The sequence below is a fragment of the Aotus nancymaae genome, unplaced genomic scaffold (assembly GCF_030222135.1).
Source record: "Aotus nancymaae isolate 86718 unplaced genomic scaffold, 86718_ANA_hifiasm-v0.15.2.pri h1tg000039l, whole genome shotgun sequence".
Lineage (NCBI taxonomy): Eukaryota > Metazoa > Chordata > Mammalia > Primates > Aotidae > Aotus > Aotus nancymaae.
Genome location: NW_026988453.1, coordinates 10,540,440 through 10,560,362, shown reverse-complemented (window position 1 = coordinate 10,560,362; position 19,923 = coordinate 10,540,440). Strand labels below are relative to the sequence as shown.

Sequence of the window (19,923 nt, the reverse complement as noted above, 5' to 3'; positions counted from 1 at the left end):
TTTAAATTTAATTCAGCTGAAGTTTTTCTTTTTACAAAATGTATGACAACAACAGGAAAAGACAGGAGGATGTCAACGGAATTAAATATTAATAGTTTGAATACTTGTGTTGTTTGGAGAGTGGAAAGGCACACTTTTAGTAGACGATAGTAAATCAAGGATGTTTATCTCTAGAGTAGTCATTTAAAGAATAAAAATGAAATATAACTTAAAAGTTATTGGGGAAAAATAAAATAATACAAATACTTAATGAATCAAAAAATGTGAGAAATGAGGAATAAACACACAAAACAAATAAAAAACATAACCAAGAGTTAGACTTATCAGTAACTATATCAGTAACTATATTAAATGTATTTATTTATTTTTTATTTTAATTTGTATTATTAAATTTAAATGTTCCAAACACACCAATGAACAACTAAGAAAGCCTGAATGAAACAACAAAACGTTACTATATGATGTTTATAAGAGACAAGCTTTAAATATAAGACAAAGAAGGGCTGAAAGTAAAAGATTTAAAACATACATAATATAAAAACAAGAAAGAAAGCTGATATAGCTATATTAATGTACAAAGTCGATTTTAAGGCAAGAAGTATGAGAGGTAAAGAGAGACATTTCATTATGATAAAATTGTCCATTTCAGCAGAAAGATAGAATAAACTAAACATTTCATGCATTTAATAACATGTTTAAAATACATAAAGTAAAAATCGCTAGAACAAAGAGCAAAGACAGACAAATTCATAGTCATAGTTGGGGATTGTAATGGGTTGAATAACCACTGTCATCCTTGAAAAATATCTGTGTCTTACCCTCTGAAACCTGTGAATATGACCCAATTTGGAGAGTCTTTGCATATACAATCAAGTTAATGATCTTGAGTTGAGACCCTCCTGGATTGCCAGGGTGGCCTCTTAATCCATGTCCAGTGTCTTTATAGGAGACAGAAGAGCAAAGGAAATACACAGATGAGAAGGCAATGAGAAGATGGAGGTAGAGAAGGAAATGATGCATCTACAAACCAGGGAACATCACAGATGGCCAGCGGCCACTAGAAGGAAGCCCGGAGAGAGGCACAGAACAGCTTCCGGATGGAACCAATCCTGTCGACATCTTGACTGTGGGTTTCTGGCCTCCAAACTCTTAAGAAAGTAAGTTTCTCTGGTTTGAAGCCACCAAGTTTGTGATCATTTGTTACAGTAGCCCTGAGAAACTAACACAGATATTTTACACGTGCCTCTTGATAACCGAGAGAACAAGTGGAGGGGGGTGAAAAAGACTGTTCTAAATCACATTTTCCTAAATGACGTTTCTAGAAAGTGAAACAAAATAACTGTACATTATTTTTAAGTGCATACATAACATTTTACAAAAATCATCCATATTCTGAGCCATAAAACATGTCTCAAGAAGTTGTAAATGCTTACATTAATAGAATAATGATAACTAGAAGATCTCTAAATATTTAGAAATTAAGCAATGCTCTCTAAATAGCCTATGGGTCAAAGAAGATATCAAAAGAGGAAGGAAGGAAGGAAGGAGGGAGGGAGGGAGGGAGGGAAGGAAGGAAAGAGGAAGGGAGGGAAGGAAGGAAAGAAGGAGGGAAGGAAGGGAGGTTAGGAAGGAAAGAAGGAAAGAAGGAAGGGAGGGAGGGAAAGAAAGATAAGAAAACAAAGAGTTAAATAAAATTATTATCTGGTGGTTTGGTACAGTGTCAGCCAGATCAATTTAGAATTACGTTTTCCAGACTTAGTTTCTCTGTATGGTTCTGGACTAGGGTTACAGCATGAGAAACTAGCCTGATATTTGAGAGGCAAATGTTAAGTAACAGCCATTCCACTCTGAAGGTCATCCTTGGATAGAATTGGTGAAGCACAGTGCAGGAGTGGAGGGTTCAGAGGATAGACCTTTTACCTGAGGCTTGAGAAATACATTCACATGGGAAATTTCAGCATCCTCTGTGACAGCTCATTCTCTGTAGGCTGGGAATGATAGTGGGAACTGTTGCCATTGAACTGGGTTCTCTGAATTCACTTGGGGATCGAAGGACCTCAGGGTGGCAGAGTCCAAGTGGCAGCACTTAATTGCCAGAGACAATGGGGGTTCTTGTAATGGGTATTAGAGGTGAAACAGCAATCAGAATGATTTGACTGAAGAGAACTTGGTTACTGGCTAATTGATCATGGAGTCTCTAAAACCGAAGTAGATGGATAGCCGACTAAAGTGTCATTTGATTTGTATAAGCAGAAGAGATTTCGGTCAAGTGAAAAGAATTCTGACTTGAATCATTGCAAAAGAAGTTCATTGTACATCAACAGTTCCTAGACTTGAATAGTTTATAGACTCAGAGCAGCATGAATGGATGGGAGACTGGATCCTTTTGAGGAAGCACCATGCTACACAGTCAAAAGCATGTATTGTAAATCTTCCCCTAGCCTTCTCCAAGAAGACTTAAAGCCATTTACCAGCATTTGGATATAGAGAATTTACAGAACTAGAAACAGAGATAAAAATATAGGTATAAGTATAGGTGTATTATTTTGTTTGTTTTCTCTATTTAACTAATAATATTTTGTTCATATTTCTAAGAAAATTCCTATTCCAATTCCATGTTATCTTATTACAGATTATAAATAAGATGGAAAGTTTCTCGATTTGTTTTACAAAATATCAAAACTGTTTCTTAAACTGGATAAGCAGCAATAAATGTGTGACCAATGTCATTTATAAACTTAGATTCTGAAGCTCATAAACTTTCTAGTAAAAGTAACAACATTTTTAAATAAGAAGAAGAAAAGAAAAGAAGTCTCCAAGTTATCCAAAGAGAACAGTAAGATGCTATACACTGTATTTCTCTCAGCCTCAGCCTGGCCCTCCACTACATAGGTGTATTATTTTTTAATAAAATGAGATCTTGCCATACATGCTGTTCATCTGATTTTTTTCCGCATAAAACATTTCTTTCTTATCATTAAGTGCTTCTTTATGCAATCGTTTTAAAATTGTTATACTTTAAGTTCTGGGGTACATATGCAGAATGTGCAGGTTTGTCACATAGGTATACACGTGCCATGGTGGTTTGCTACATCCATCACCCTGTCATCTACATTAGGTATTTCTCCTAGTGCTATCCTTTTTTATGGCTGAATAAGATGCCAATGTATGGACATACTTTTTTTTTTTATTCTGCAAAGCTATTTTATGTTTCTTAGGGAATTCTTTATAGTGGTCATTTTGAACACATCTTTCTTTCTAGTAGATCATTTCCAAACCTAGGTTATGCTAACATTTTAACTAATATAAATAATGCTGCAATGAAAAGTTTTCACCAAACTGCTTTAAGAAGTTTGTATTTATATCCTAAGTATCAATTCTAAGAAGTAGATCAAAATATATGCCCACTTCTGAGGTGTGTAGTGTATGGTGCCTTTCAAGAGGATGTGTTGATCTCGTGGTACATGGGAGTCTAGGTTCTTCCACAGCTTCACTAACCTTGAAAAGTATCAATTTTAAAAATCTTTACTGATTTGCCAAACAGTATGATTATTGTACTGGAGGTGGTAGAACCAACATAATTTCAAATTTATTGAAGTAAAATCAAGTTTGAAGGCTTTTATGTACTTAAGCTCTCAGAATTAGAAAAGACACATCCCAGGATAAGGAAGAACTTAAAGAAAGAGTTGCCAGGAATCCCAGAGGAATATTTGAGAACATTACAGCTGTCTTCAGCTATATAAAGGACAAATTGCACAGAAGGAATTCGGTTAAGATTTTTATTATTCCAGAGAAAAATTAGAATGTATCGATAAAAGAAATAGGAAGAGATATTTCAACTCACTGTCACAAACAGGTGTTTTATTATCCCAAATGACAGTATTGCCTGAGATGATGCATGTGGCAGACGAGGAACCAATGAGACGGTATCTAGAGGCAAAGAATGAGGAATGTTAGGTTCTAAAGACACAGGTTAACTACCCACTTACATCACTACTTCTAGAAATTGCACTCTTACAGAATTCAGGGGAACATTCTCCACTTGTCAAAGGACTGTCTATCACCTTCTCAAGTTTCACATTCTTCTCGGAACTTTTTGATTTTCTTTTCCATGTCTTCTCCGTTGGATGGGCTTTCTCTTCTTTATTATCTTACGACACATTTTTTAATGGAAATCTAAGATGAATTACAGTTTTTCCTATAAATTTTATTTTTTTAAAAGGTTACACAAACTTGTTGAGTGCAGGGAAGCTGTTATATATATGCATGTATGTGCGTATATAGTCCTGTTGTATGTATTTCTATGCTTTACAAGTATTAGTATATGGATGTAAAGTAGGCCATTCACAGTGGCTCATGCCTGTAATCCCAGCACTTTGGGAGTCTGAGGCAAGAGGACTGCTTGAGCTCAGGAGTTCGAGGCCAGCCTGGGCAACATAGTGAGACCCTGTCACTACAAAAAATGTATTAAAAAAGACAGACATTGTGGCATATTTCTGTTGTCCTATCTACTCAGGAAGCTGAGGCAGGAGGATAGCTTGAGCCTGGGAGGCTGAGGCTGCAGTAAGCATTGATCATGCCACTGCACTCCAGCCTCCAGCCTGGGCAAGAAAGCAAGACCTTGTCTCAAAATATTAAGAAAGCATGAATAAATAAAGAAAGAACAAAAGAAAGAAAAGAAAAAGGAAAGAAAATTATTCATAACTAGAACCAAAGGAAATCTAAGCTGACCAAAATGAATTGAACACTTATTTTGTACTTGAAATGTTAATGTCAGCGATTCTCAACTAGTATGTCTCAAACTGTTCAAAGTGTGCCATACATTTGGAAGAATTCATGACATTTGCTTTACTTCACCTGAGACTCTCTGTTGTGATAGGTGGTTGGGTCTAACTGGCCATAGTGAGGGCTGGATCAAACTTGGTAGTACTACACATGAAGGAAGGAAGCAATGTCAAATAACAGTCATGGTTATAGGTAGAGCTGAGAACTTTGCTTTATGAATATGTAGGAAAACCTGGCAGCATAAAGCTTTATTCAAGCAACAAAACAGTGCCAAATGGAGATCAAATGAATAGCGAGAGAACAGTGGGTGCTTTTGAAGACATTTGACGCACTGTTAGAGTAGTGATTATGTTGTAATTATTAATGGCTTCGATATTATTTTGCGTTTTCTTTGTTATTACTTTTTTGAGACAGACTTTCACTCTTGTCGCCCAGGCTGAAGTGCTATGGCATGATCGCAGCTCACTGCAACCTCCACCTCCCAGGTTCAAGATCTCAGCCTCTTGAGTAGCTGGAACTACAGGCGCCTGCCACCACACACAGCTAATTTTTGCATTTTTAGTAGAGATGGATTTCACCATATGGAACTGCTGACCTCAGGCGATCCACCCACCTCAACCTCCAAAAGTGCTGGGATTATAGGCATAAGCCATCACATCCCACCTGATTTTGCTTTCTAATGCCTTCCAGTATACCACCAAAAATGAAAGCATTCTCAGTTGCACTGCCAACATACACACATACAAGCATGAAGGATGTGAACAAATGGAGTGAAGAAGGGCTGCAATCCTATATGTGTACCCCCTTCTGCCTGTTTGTCTTAGGAACAAGGGATCCTGGAGCCTCCTCTGGCTTTTGACCTCGCTAAGGTTATTTCCCAAAGTGATCTTTTTGATTTTCTAATCATGGGGGTTGGGACAGGAATGATGAAGCAGGTTCAAACTGAAGTTGGCATTTTTTCCTCCATATTATTGTTCAGTGTGGCAGTACTGAACATATTAAATATGAGTCAAAAGATAACTTCATGTTCACTGATAAAGGGAAATGGATAGAAGAATATTTTAATTTATTAAACTTGTCTCCTAAAGTAGATTAGATAATTGAACAAATAATGATTTAAACTCTTCTCATTCAGAATGTTTATGAGAAAGTAAGGCAGAGATATAAAACCCATAATACTTTTTTTTTTTTTTTTTTTTTTTTGAGACGGAGTTTCGCTCGTTACCCAGGCTGGAGTGCAATGGCGCGATCTCGGCTCACCGCAACCTCCGCCTCCTGGGTTCAGGCAATTCTCCTGCCTCAGCCTCCTGAGTAGCTGGGATTACAGGCACGCGCCACCATGCCCAGCTAATTTTTTGTATTTTTAGTAGAGACAGGGTTTCACCATGTTGACCAGGATGGTCTCGATCTCTTGACCTCGTGATCCACCCGCCTCGGCCTCCCAATACTTATTTTAAAGGGAGCCAGGGACTTTCATATTCATTTGAACGGGTTGAAGCCTTTACATCCTACCCTATCTTTTTCAGTCTCCTGGGGAAGAGAGAGTTGTGGGTTCATAAAGTTAAGCCATAGTTCAGGAGGAGCCATGATCATTTCATTACCAGAAACCACATATGGCATATGGATAACTATGTCTAGACTTTTGGGAGTCTTCTCCCCAGGGCCCAGAGTGGGACAGTGTCCTCCTCACCCCTGAAATATATAGACGTTTTAATCCCTAGTTCCTGTTAGTGTGACCTTATTTGGAAATATGCTCTTGGCAGAGGCAATCAAGTTCAGATGAGGTCGTTAGTGTGGTCCCTTATCCAATATGACTGGTGTCCTTATTGAAAGAGAGAACTTCGGACACAGACATGCACGGACAGGAGAACAGCATGTGCAGACACAGACCCAGAGGGGAGACGGCCATGTGAGGACAGAGACAGAAATTGGAGTTCTGCTACCACACGCCAAGGAAGGCCTGGGGCTCCTGAAGCTGAAAAAGCAAAGAGGGATCCATTTCTATAGGTTTTGGAGCGAGCATGGCTCTGCCAACACCTTGATTTTGGACTTCCAGCCTCCAGAACAGAACTTCAAAAACTTCATTTGTATTAAGCTGCCGGTTTTGGAGTACTCGGTTACAGCAGTCCTAGCAAACTACTTGTGCTATGACCATTAAGATTTCTCTCACACAGCTGCTCAATGGCCTGCTCTTTCATCCAGCCCTGCGTTAGGGCTGTTTGTGTGCTTTGACTGTAATCTTCCCCCATTTTCTTCCTTCCACCCAACGAATGTCACACTTTTCATATATGCATTGCCTTGGTTTCCAGCAAGGATACGGATGATTTTCCCCGATCTTGTCATACCTTTGTTCATTTCAGTTAGGAGCTAAACACCTGTGTTCAAGCCTTTGAAGAGAAGATGTTAATAGCTTAGTTGTCCTTTCTGAGATGTGACTAGAAGGCAGTATGGCTATGCTAGAACTCTTGAACCAAGAGATGTTGCTGCCAACTCACCCTTTATTACAAGAATAATTAATTTGGGATCCAAACTTGATGTCTTTGATCACATGCACCATGCCATTCACAGGTTCTGAAGGATTATGACATGATCTACCTACAGGAAGAAACAGAATTTTGGAGCCAAGTACAATAAACTGACTATTTTTTTAGTATATAAGGTCTCAACCTGCCTGTAGCTTATTGATGAATACACACAGTTCTGATGGTTCCATGGATTTTGTCACCTTGAGGAAACTCACCAGACTGCCTTCAGGATCAGCTCCCTTTCAAAAAAAAACTTCCCTTTAGATCTGTTTCATCCCCATATTATACCTCCCAGAAAAATGTAAATTTTATTTGTTACCATCTGCAATTCAATTCAACTGGTATAATCCAAATATCTCAAAGCCCAAGGTTGTCTCATCTTTTGGTTATTTAATCCACTTCTCTTTCTTGTCCCAAGTCATTCATTACTTAATTTTAGTCATGAAAATGGGAGACCCCCAGTGAATGGGGATTTTCCCTCGATCATACCCTGCAATGGCTGTTTCTCATGAAATAAACCTGTAATGAAGGCACCAGGAACTCAAAGTCATTTAACAAGGTGTGATCTACAAGAATTATTCTCATATGTATTGCACCTTGGTAAACTAATCGTCATATGTAACTCAGTTACAAAATTTGAACAAACTGAATCAGATCTTACAGATGTGTGACTAACAGAGGGGTTCCCACTCCAGAGTTACTTACGTTTACACCCGTCCTTAGCACTTGTCCAGACTGAGTTTTTTAGGCAGACGATAGAAAACGATCTTCCATAATAACCAGGGCGGCATTTGTACATTAAATATGTCCCAATGGGAAACTGAGACTCATCAGTTAGGTTGATAGGCCTGGCAAATGGAAGCCATTCAGGGGCATTGCATTGACCTGGAGATCAAGACCACAGCAGCATCGAAGTTAGTGGAGAAATCACCATACTTTTTTTCTTTTTTGAGATGGAGGCTGGTTCTATCACCTAGGCTGGAGTGCAGTGATGTGATCTTGGCTCACTGAAACCTCCACCTCCTGGGTTCAAGCAATTGTCCCTGCCTCAGCTTCCCAAGTAGGTGGGATTACAGGTGCCCACCACCACACCTGGCTAATTTTTGCATTTCTAGTAGAAACAGGGTTTTACCATGTTGGCCAGGCTGGTCTTAACTCCTGACCTCAGGTGATCCACTCACCAGAGCCTCCCACAGTGTTGGAGTGAGCCACCATGCTCTGTCGAAATTCCTATTCTATTTCTTCTTTTTCTCCAATATACTTCATAGATGTGATTAAAAAAAAAAAAAAAAAAAGAACACTTCAATAATAGCCAATGGGGCCAGGCATAGTGGCTCATGCCTGTAATTCCAGCACTTGGGAGGCCAAGGTGGGTGAATCACTTGAGGTCAGGAGTTCAAGCCCACCTAGTCAACATGGCGAAACCCTATCTCTACTAAAAATACAACAAATTAGCAGAGCATGATTGTGCATGCCTGTAGTCCCAGCTACTTGAGAGGCTGAGGCAGGAGAATTGTTTGAACCCAGGAGGCAGAGGTCGCAGTGAGCCAAAATTGCGCCACTGTACTCCAGCCTGGGTGACAGAGCAAGACTCCATCTTAGCAATAATAATAATAGCAAAGAGACTGATTTCTTTAGAACAGTGGTCCCCAACCTTTTTGGCACCTGGGACTGGTTTTGTGGAAGACGATTTTTCCATGAATGGAGGGTACAGGGAAATGGATTTCAAACTGTTCTACTCAGATCATCAGGCATTAGGTTCTCATAGGGAGCACGCAACCTAGATCCCTCTTATGCACAATTCACAGTATGGTTTGCACTCCTATAAGAGTCGAACGCTGCTGCTGATCTGACAGGAAGTGGATCTCAGGCAGTAATGTTTGGCCACTCACCTCATACCATGCTGCCCAGTTCCTAACAGGCCACATACCACTACTGGTCCATGGCCCAGGGTTTGAAGACCCCTGCTTTAAAAGGTACCTTACCTGTTTTAAAAAAATATCAGCATCCCTCCATTTAAAAAGTCTCTGCTAGTTTGAAGGCAACTAAGCCATTTATATCATCTTTCACTAAAGGGGTAGCTGCAATTTCACAGCTTCAAATTTTAGTTAATCAGTCAGTACTTGTGCTGTGGCTTTGTCTCTCCCATCCTCATTTCTCATACTTCCTTGTAACAAGAGGCACTCATGCATTTTACCATCCACCCTCATGCTCAGTGGGCACTCAGATCCAGCGGGACTACACGCCTCCTCTTTGGCCCTCAGCAGCAGTCACCAGTGTTGGAAATCTGTTGCCAAGTCAATCCTCAGCACAAAGAGTGAACGAACAAAGCTCAACAATTAAAGCTATACTTTACCATAAAGAAGCATGTATTTTCTCATAGACATTTCAAATTAAATACTAGATTCAGCTAGGCCCCTTACAGCCTTGTAGATTTAACTTAAAGAAACAATAATCGCATTTAGAGTCAAACAGTATGTAATCAAGAAGATATATCTGTTGAAAAAAATAGCATTTTACTTTAGTTTTGGAAATCTCTTATTTGTTTTGTTTTGTTTTTATTTTTGTTCCTTCCGACATCTTCTGCTCATTAATTCAAATTACGAAAAGTAGATTGAGGCCTAAGGTTAATTTTATTAGATTTAAAAGAACCAACTTTTGGCTTTATTTTGCTCTTATTCTTATTTGATTGTTACTGCTGTTTTCTTTAAATTTACTTGCTGTTCAGTCCTTTAAAAAATAATTTCTTAAGATGATTACTGAGATTTAAGCAATTTTTCTTCTTGTCATAGTTCTAAAATAAGCATCAGATTATTTTTATTCTAAGCATAGATTTAGCTCCATGTTACAAGTTTTTATATTTTCTTTCTCTAAAGTATTTGATAGTTGCTATTGTGATTTCTACATTGACTCATGGTTTATTTAGAAGTGTTTTGCATAATTTACAAACATTTGATGAATTTCAGCTGTATATTTATTATCCATTGTTGTTCTGAAATTGAGCGAGGCTTGTTTTACGGCGCAGCATATGGTCAACTGTCGCAGCAGTAGCATGTGCACTCGTAAAATATGTGTGTACTGCAGTAGTAGTATAGTGCTGTGGGTACGTCAGTGTATTAGTCAGTTCTTGCACTGCTATAGACTGGGTAATAAGAAAAGAGATTTAATCGACTCACAGTTCTGCAGGCCATACAGGAAGCATGACTAGGGAGGCCTCAGGAAACTTACGATCATGGGAAGGTGAAGGGGAAACAAGCATGGTCTTCACACGGCCAAAGCAGAGGAAAAGAGTGAAGGGGCAGGTGCTACATATGTTTAAACAACCAGATCTGGTGAGAACTCTATCACCAGATGGCACAAGGTGGGTGGTGCTAAAACATTAGAAACCACCCCCTTGATCCAGGCCCCTCCGGTAAGGCCCTGCTTCAAACCCTGGGGATTATAATTCAACATAAGATTCGGGTGGGGACAGAAAGCCAAACGTATCTGTCAGTGAATCCAGTCAGTTCATATTTATTCAGAGCTTCTAGATACTTACTGATTTGGGAGGACTACTTGTTTTACCAGATACTAAGTGAGTTGTGTTAAAATATTTTATTCATTGTACATTTGTCTATTTCTTTTGATAATGCTGTCCATCTTTTACTTTATATATTTTGAGGTTATTGGGATTATAAAACTTTAAATTGCTATATTTTATGGTAGAGCAACCTTCTTTTTCATAATAGTCTCTATCTCTGGAAATGAATCTTGCCTAAAACTTTACTTTGTTTGCTTTATTTGTGGGACAAATAAAAAACCAATAATAAGATGGGAGATTCAGTCTCCAATATATAAATTCTTACTTTAAATGTACAGTAGTCACCCCTTACCTGTGGGGACATGTTCCAAGACATTACTGGATACCTGAAGCCTCAGATAGTACCATACCTCATCACTAGCAATCAGAACACATTTCTGTTCACATCTGCCACCCACAAATTTAATGCCTTTCCCCTCTTAACTAAGCACTTAGCATGCACTGTGGTGGTAACTTTTGCAGTTTGAAGTGTGACAGCAAAACTAGCACAGATTTCTTTTTACTTCTTCACAATTTCATTGACAGAAGATTCCTTCTTACCTTAGATCTTAGCAACTTCAACATACAATTTTTTTCTTTCTTTATTAAGTGGACAACTTTCACCTTTTCTCTTAAAGGAAGCACTTGCTACTCAACTGGACCCTAATGGTAATGAACTCCCTCACCAGGCTCAGCTAGAACTTTGAGAATCTATGTGGAAAGGTGTGGGAGGCTGAGTAATGACCTCTCAAAGATACCCATGTTCTGATCCCTGAACCTGTGAATGTTGCCTGTAAAGGTAAAAGGGCTCTGCAGATGTGATTAAGAATCTTGAGATGGGCAGATTGTCCTGGGTTATCTAGGTGGGCCTTAAATGTAATCACAAGGGTCCTTATAAAAGGGAGGCAAGAGGGTTAAAGCAGACAGAAGAAGGATATTTGAAAATGCTATGCTGTTGGCCTGGAAGGCAGAGGAAGGAGGCCATGAGCTAAGGGATGGAGCCAGCCCCTGGGAGCTGGAAAGAGAAAGAAAACCTCTGCTCCCCTGAAGCCTCCAGAAGGAACACAGCCCTATGGATCTATTTTAGGTCTTGGCCTCCAGAACTGTAAGAGAATACATATTTGTTGTCTTAAGTCACTCAGTTTGTGGAAATTTGTTACAGTAGCAATAGAAAACTAATACAAAAAGAGAATGATATATAGTGTTTAAAATGTTGGGTTCATAGATACCTGGCCTTGAACCCAATGTTGACTACTTAGTGGCTATGAGATCTTATGCAACCAGCTTAATCTTGCTGAGCCTCAGTTTCATCTTCCCAAAGGGAATGATAACATTTTCCTAGCAGGTTTGGAGGGAGGGTCAAAGGTAGTATATGCTCTGACATACACAGAAGGCACTTCATAAATTGTACTTATGATTATTACTTTTAGAAAAGAAGGGGAATGATAAGAGTTAAATTCAATTATTCTGCTGAAGTGGGTGTGCTTGCTTTGCTTCCAAGAGTCTATTTTCTGCTCATTTGCAGAGCTAGTTTGGAATGAGCCTATTTTGTTGGGAATGCACTGGATGACCTCAGTGACTGGTGACCTCATAGCTCTCTGGAGCGAATGTGCCCCTGATTCAGCCTAGCACTTGCTGTCTGCATCTCGTGAGCTCCATCACAGTGCCCACGGGACCCCTGACAGAGGCTTCCTAAGGTTGCCTTTTCCCTGTTGACAATGGCTTTCGTCAGAATTGGAAGGCTACTCTGTGCTTTCTACTGAAGCAAAGGATGATGCTCCAAGAAAGCCCATATTTCTTACTTACTTTTCCCTCAGACAGCCTGTATCTGTCATTGTACATTTGCCTTCTTAAGCCAGCAGTTCTAAGCAAGGATGCCCTTGTCACGTTTCTTGCTTCATGTAGTGCCACTCAGTCCCCTCACCAAGGTGCGGCCCTTTCCCCTTTTTCAGTTTCCTGAAGACACACATTTTCCCCTGTCTATGACATTCCTTTGTGTGTGATGCACTTTTATCTTCACTCTGACTTCTATTTTTCCTTCAGGTGTCTGCTAAAATACCACTTTCTTATCAAAGCCTTCCCTGGCCGGCCTAAGGCCATGCCACCCTGAATGCACCCCATCTTGTCGGAAGCCTGCCCTGACCCTCTCAGGGATTTGGAATCTAAACTACTTCCCTCTACCCCACCCTATAATAATTTCTAGTCAGACCCTTTGCTTTTCCTTTCATGTCAATTGTTTGCTATTACAATTTGTGCTTCTTTTACTTTGTGTGCTTTTAGAAGTTTGTATTTTCCTCAATAGATATATGCATAATTTAAGGGCAAGAGATAACACATTTATTGTACCTCTAAATTAATACCTAGTCCAGTTACTTAACACTCAATTATAAGCACTTAATGTATATTTGTTATAATGAACAACCAATGAAGGATTACATATAAATCTTAAAAAAACCCACAAGAATCCAAGCTATGTCACCAGAATCTCTGATTTAGTGGGTCTGTGTTAGAGCCCAGGAGTCTATAGTTTTAAAATTTTTCACAGTTGATTTCGATAGATAACAGCACTTTGAGGACCACTGGGGAAAAGAAACACTGAATAGAATAGTTCCTGTGACTTTCAGTGGTATGCATGCATTCACCTTTCTTAGAGTTGATATGTGGGATGAAATACAGTTTTGACATTTGTCTTATCCATTGATGATGGACAAAGGTAGAGATTCCAAGTGGAGCTCCTGGTGCCAAAAGTTGTATTGAGAAAGGGTAAACATCACAGCAAAGCTCACAACAAGAGGATAGAACGAGATCTGAAGCAACAAAGCAAACTGGATGAACCATTCTTGGAAAGAAATTCCTTCCCTTTAATTAACTTATGTTCTTGCTTGCATAGTAGTAAAAGAACAGTATAGGTAATAATAAAATGTAAAGTTATATAACAGCTCAAAAAAGGAATATATGAGACTTCAACAAAGAAAAGCTTGATATAGTTTCCTTTCCCTTCTTTATTACCAATCCCTCAATTTATGGCTAGTTCCTATGATAAATATATTCATATAAACTCCATAAACTCAAGACTTACCATGATTTTAAAAAGTTTTTATAGTTTTATTAAGATATATCACATACCATGATTGATGAGTATCTAATTTGATTACTTATAACATATATATGTACTGTGAAACCATCACCAAAAGGAAGACAACAAACATTTCCATCATACTTTTCACCTCCACAGAATTCCCTCATGTCCTTCTGTAATCCATCCAAACGTCCACTTCCTTCTCTAGGCAACCTCCAACCTAGTTTTTCTTCCTACTAAAATTTCATATAACCTAAATCACTTCCTTTATATCCTATCGTATAAGTCAAATGACTCAGGTGGTTTTTTCACGGTTTAGCCTTCACACAGCATAATTAGAGATCCATCTAGGTTGCTGCACGTATAGAAATGGTTTCCTTTCGTTGCTGAGTAATATTCAATTGTATAAACATATTTTAATTTAGTTTATCCATTCACTTGTTGAGGGACATTTGGATTGTTTCCACTGTTAACGATTACAAACTAAACTGCTATGAAAATTCATGTACAAGTCTTTGTGTGGATAAATGACTTCATTTCTCTTCGGTAAAAACCTAAGAGTAAAATACTGAGTAATATGACAGGTGTGTGTCTAAGGTTTTAAGAAACTGTTGAACTACTTCCTAATGTTAATGTTACAATTTTACCTGCCAAATAGCAGCGTATTATAATTCCGGTCACTCCACCTTATCACCAACACTTGGCTTGGTCAGTGTTTTTCATCTTAGCCTTTTTAGTGGGTTTATATTGTTATCTCATTTCGGGCTTTGTCTTGTATGACTCAGCCCACTTTCATGCACTCCGGTTGCAGATCTTCCATTCAAAGCGAGTTAATTTATTTTGTGCTATACGCACTTTTAACACATCATCACTTTCATGTTTGTTCAAATATGAGCTGTCAACTCGAAGTACACTCTGCTCTCCATTCTGCATATTCTTTAAGAAATATACTTGAACTTGCTTTGCTTAGGCCCCTCTATCAGTCTAAAAAAAAGAGCATGCACGGCCAGGCGCGGTGGCTCAGGCCTGTAATCTCAGCACTTTGGGAGGCTGAGGCGGGCGGATCACGAGGTCAGGAGATCGAGACCATCCTGCCCAAAATGGTGAAACCCCGTCTCTACTAAAAGTACAAAAAATTAGCCAGGCGTGGTGGTGCGTGCCTGTTGTCCTAGCTACTCGGGAGGCTGAGGCAGGAGAATTCCTTGAAACCGGAAAATGGAAGTTGCAGTGAGCCGGGATTGCGCCACTGCACTCCAGCCTGGCGGTAGAGCAAGACTCTGTCTCAAAAAAACAAAAAAAGAGCGTGCACTTTCAAAAAATATAAAGTTATAAATTTATATGTACATAAATATATAAATTATATGCCTGAATCTAAATTTTTTTAATATAATACAGATAAACATTTTAAATGCTTTGTTAATCATTTTGACAACACAATCATTAGCTAACAACTAAAGGGACAAGGAACAGTCACAGTGAGTTTCTCTGTTCACAGTAGTGATTGTGAAGCTTATTTCAACTGTCTTCATGATACTTTCTAGATTTTTTGGTTTTGTAAAGTTTTGATCGGTTGTGATTAGATTGACATCATTTCTTCCTCTTAATGCCTCTGACAAAAAATGTGTATACATGTGTCTTTGCAGGGAGGGTGAGAGGGATTGTCAACTCTGCCATTTTCTTGTTTTCTGGAGTTGGTTTTATTATAGTGATCTCCACCCAGTATTTCAGTGTAGGACATTTTAATGTTACCTATTCAAATGTGAAGGTTAATTTAGATAAAAATAGATAATACAAATAAAATATCCATTCATCTGAGCACATGTAAACCAAAATACATCACAAAGCAGAGAAAGCAAATTGGAACTTCCCTTCTTTCTATCTTGCTCCTTTACCTAGCAGGGATAACCAAACAAGACCCTACATGAGGACCAGGTGAGGGCGCCAGAGTCCACCCTGTGTTAAACACTGCCTGGTAAGGCTTAGTGTACTATTTTTATGGCTCAGAATGCGGTCAATACACATGAATGTGAGCCGGAGAATATGTCTTCTGCTGTTGTTGGATGAAGTCATCTACATACGTCAATCATATCCAAGTGGATTGATGGTGCTGTTGAGTTCAAGTATGTCCTTACTGATTTTCTGCCTGCTGAATCTGCCCCGTTTCTGATAAAGAAACTCCAGCACCTTTATCTTTTCTGATATCAAAAAGATATCATAGAACTTGACAAAATCAAAAAATCTAGATGTAGAATTATGATTAGTAAATTTGTCTATTTCTCCTTGAAGTTCTATGGGTTTTGCCTCACGTATTTTGTTTCTCTGTCAGGTGCAAACATATTAGATATTGTTAGGTTTTCTTGGAGAATTGGCCCCTTTATCATTATGTGATGCCCCTCTTTATCCCTAATAACTTTCCTTGATCTGAAGTCTGCTGTGCTTGAAATAAACACAGCTATTTCTGTTTTCTGTGACTAGCATTAGCATCATATATCTTTGTCTACCAATTTACTTTAAATATATATTGGCTATATTTAAAATGGGCTTGTTGTATACAATATATAGTTGGGTCCTGTTTCTTAATTCACTCTGATGATCTGTTTCAATCGGTGCATTTAGATCATTGACACTCAAAATGATTGCTGGTATGGTTGGTTTAATATTTGTTAACTGATTTCTATTTGTTGACTTTGTTCTCTGTTCCTATTTTCTGTCTTTCATTCTTTTCCTGTCCTTTATTTATTTATTTTTGTTTTGTTTCTTTCTCTTTTTTTCTGAGATAGAGTCTTGCTCTGTTGCTGAGGCTCGAGTGCAATGGCGTGATCTTGGCTTACTGCAACCTCTGCCTCCCAGGTTCAAGTGATTCTCCTGTCTCAGCCTCCTGAGTAGCTGGGATTAGAGGCACCTGCCATCATGCCTGGCTAATTTTTGTATTTTTGTAGAGACAGGATTTCACTATGTTGGTCAGGCTGGTCTTGAACTCCTGACCTCAGATGATCCTCCCACTTCAGCCTTCCAAAGTGCTGGGGATTATGGGTGTGAGCCACCATACCTGGCCCTCTTATTATTTTAACTGAGCATTTTATATGATGCAATTCTCTCTTCCTTAGCAGCATATAAATTATACTTTTTTCCCACTTTTTTAATTGGTTGTCTCACATTTGCAATATCTATTTGCAGCTAGTCTAAATCCTCTTTCAAATAGCACTATACCACTTCACGAGTAGCATAACTTATAATAACAAAACTATCCTAATTCCTCTGCTATTTTTATACAGAAATAAATATCCCCATGAACTGTCCTTTGCGACCTGATTCTGGATTCACTCTTTAAGTACTAGTAAAGCCATACGCCTTTCCCTCACCTTTTCATTATCATAGGAGCTGAGATTTCTCCCTTTTCAGCGGTCCTGCGGTCTTGCATGACTTTTTAGTCATCGCTTCACAGACATGCATGGGGTTTTCAGATTACAAAACACTGTCACATGCACTCCCCACCTGATTTTCACAATATCCCTCTCAGATATCAGGATGTCAGTTATGCTCATTTTATACACACGGACACTGAAGGTCAGTCATGTGACTAAACTTGCTGGGTCCAAGATCCCAGTTGGTAAGTAACAGAGTCTGGAAAAACTAGAACGCTGGCTTCCTAATAAGTAGATTTCATAAAACTCCACCACCTATTTCTATATGGATACACACTGGGTGCATAGCTCTTTCTCTTACATCTCTTTTAAATTCCAAAGGACGTGCACAATGGAAGCATCCATCAGCATTTTAAAATTTAAATTACTTCAACAACAAAACTTCTAGGTAGTTTAGGCTGTTTCACATCTGGAGGTTATTGTGATAACCTCGGTAAATTTTTTGTTTGCAATTAACAGTGTCTGGGATTGTTTATAATGGTAACTTAATCAACATAAGCAAACTGAAACAACATTCTAGTAAGAAGAGGGCCAGTACTCACAAGGATGACACAAATTCCTAAGCACTGACAACCGATTGCTTAACTTACTGGGCATGCTTCTCTCTAAAAATCAAATTGTTAAGTTTTATCATATCTCTTCACCTGACAGGGTACTTTCTGGTGTCTAAGGAGATCAAATATTAACAACAACTCTTGTGGGAAATTTGGTTTTCTTTTTTCCTTACTCTTTTAGAGAAGAAGGAACACTCAAATAATAAATGCAAAACGTCCAGTGGCAGAGAAGGGTGAACGCTGAGTTGTCAGGAAGAGGCTAGACAAAAACAAACAATACTGTCCCTTCAAATGACACGTTTCCAGTGAGTCTAGGCAACCAAGAAGACTTGTGGGGAGCCTCAAAATAACAAAAGAAGGCTTCGAATTGAAGATGTTTACCTACTTGAAGTTAAGAAAAAGGAAGAGATGTGGTTTCAGAATTTCCATAGTAGTTCTAATAGGCTTTATTTTGTACTAAACACATCACTAAAATGTAAACTGTAAACACATCTATCGTTGCCTTCTACCTGCAGCTGTTACATTGTGTGTTCCGGGGCTTCCCTTGCTCTTCTAACTCCCAAGTGCCTGGCATGGCTCTGTCTTAAAGTAGGCTCAGTCAGGTGCATGGTGATGATGGCGGTGGTGGCTTGGGGTGAGTGACGAGGACAGTCCCATGCAGGCCACTTTTCAGGTAATACCTGCATCCCTAGGACTCCTTGTCTGAACACCACTGGAAGCAAAGTGAAGAGGTAATGGTCGGAGGATAGAAATGGACTCGGGCAAGGCCCTGAGTTACTCGACAGGCTTTATGTCATTGAGGCAGCAACTCCGCAATGCAGAGATATCAGTGTCCGCATTTTACAGAAGAGCAAACAGGCTTAGGTGTGCTAACTTGCCGCTCAGTTAGGTTTCTAGGACCAGAACTCAGGTTTGTCGGATACCCACGTCCCCTTTCGCTAGGATCAACGCCATGCTCAGCTATAGCCAGCCTAGACTGTGAATACGCAAAGACAAGGACCTCCGTGCGGCACCCGCTCCGCATCTGCGCCTTCCTCTGCGCTGGGCACAACTTAAGCCCCTGCGCATGGGAACTCCACGCTTACCCAGAAGCAGCGAGAGTCTCCCGAGCGCAGGAGGATCCCAGACCCGCCGCCCTGCCGGGTCGCGCGCTCAGCCCACCCATCGCCCTGCCTTCGGACCCGGGCGCGCAGCGCAGAGCGCGAGTTCCCTGTGGCGCCCCGGGTGCCTGGTCCGCCCGGGCGCCTCCCCACGCCCGCCCGCGTCTCACCCCAGGCCACCGGCAGCGCGAGCAGCACCACAACCGCCAGCGGGGTTCCTCCGCAGCAGAAGGGGAGACGGGGCGCCGGCGGCTCCACAGGCTCTGGGCTTCTCGGAGAAGAGGCCCCCATCCTCCCCAGGCACATCTAGAAAGCAGATTTGATCTCGAAGAAAATTGAAATAGGAAAAGCGCAGCGAAAATAGGAGCGACCAATCGCTGTGCTCCGCGCCCAGAATATGGGGAGGACTGCGGGGTTCCGGGACAAAACGCTTTTGACCGCAGCTTCCCCTTAATGGGCGAGGTCGTGTTTACTCCCATTTGCATTGTTTCTAGCGAGTTTCGCTCGCAGAGCCCACCTTGCGGACCCAGGTGCGGCAGCAGAGCTGGACACTGCTTGGGCTTCCGACGGATCCCGCGTGCGAGCCCCTGCGCTTCCAGACAAAGGCGCTGGATGACGGCAGCTGTTACATTGTGTAACAGCTCCAAACACCCTGCTTGACGTTTCCTCTTTGCAAGAATGTGTGTGGGACGGTCAGCTAATGAAATGCCTGCTCTTTCTCTGCGTCAAAGAAATTGCAGGCGATGTGTGCTGCGTACAGGGAATGTGAAGAACTCATTTCCTTAGCTTAAATTGAGATGTTATGCCATTGTAAGATTTTTAAAAAGGGAATGACAATCACACTTTTTTTTTTTTTATTGCATTTTAGGTTTTGGGGTACATGTGAAAAACATGCA

At 40.0% G+C, this 19,923-nt stretch overlaps 1 protein-coding gene and 1 long non-coding RNA gene across 2 annotated transcripts; one reads left to right on the top strand and one right to left on the bottom strand.

The window, feature by feature from the left end:
* The first annotated feature begins 525 nt into the window (after positions 1-525).
* LOC135268225 (uncharacterized) lies at positions 526-7,843 on the top strand. The gene is made up of 2 exons (XR_010336504.1): positions 526-1,157; positions 5,221-7,843. It is a non-coding gene; the product is annotated as an uncharacterized LOC135268225 (long non-coding RNA).
* Positions 3,629-19,446, bottom strand: CR1L (complement C3b/C4b receptor 1 like). The gene is made up of 4 exons (XM_064360316.1): positions 19,198-19,446; positions 8,016-8,195; positions 7,281-7,380; positions 3,629-3,930 (listed from the first exon to the last, which is right to left on the bottom strand). Exons 1-4 carry the CDS (start codon positions 19,331-19,333, stop codon positions 3,783-3,785), a joined length of 564 nt encoding a protein of 187 aa, XP_064216386.1. The 5' UTR covers positions 19,334-19,446; the 3' UTR covers positions 3,629-3,782.
* Between the last annotated feature and the right edge of the window lie 477 nt (positions 19,447-19,923).

Bases quoted from the DNA above. Each gene is read 5' to 3' on its own strand.
- CR1L (XM_064360316.1), bottom strand. From the start codon at position 19,333: ATGTGCCTGGGGAGGATGGGGGCCTCTTCTCCGAGAAGCCCAGAGCCT. The intron at 8,196-19,197 runs GTGAGACGCGGG...CTTGATCTCCAG, and splicing joins CGCGCTGCCGGTGGCCTGGG to GTCAATGCAATGCCCCTGAA. The intron at 7,381-8,015 runs GTAAGTAACTCT...TTCTTCCTGTAG, and splicing joins TGCTAAGGACGGGTGTAAAC to GTAGATCATGTCATAATCCT.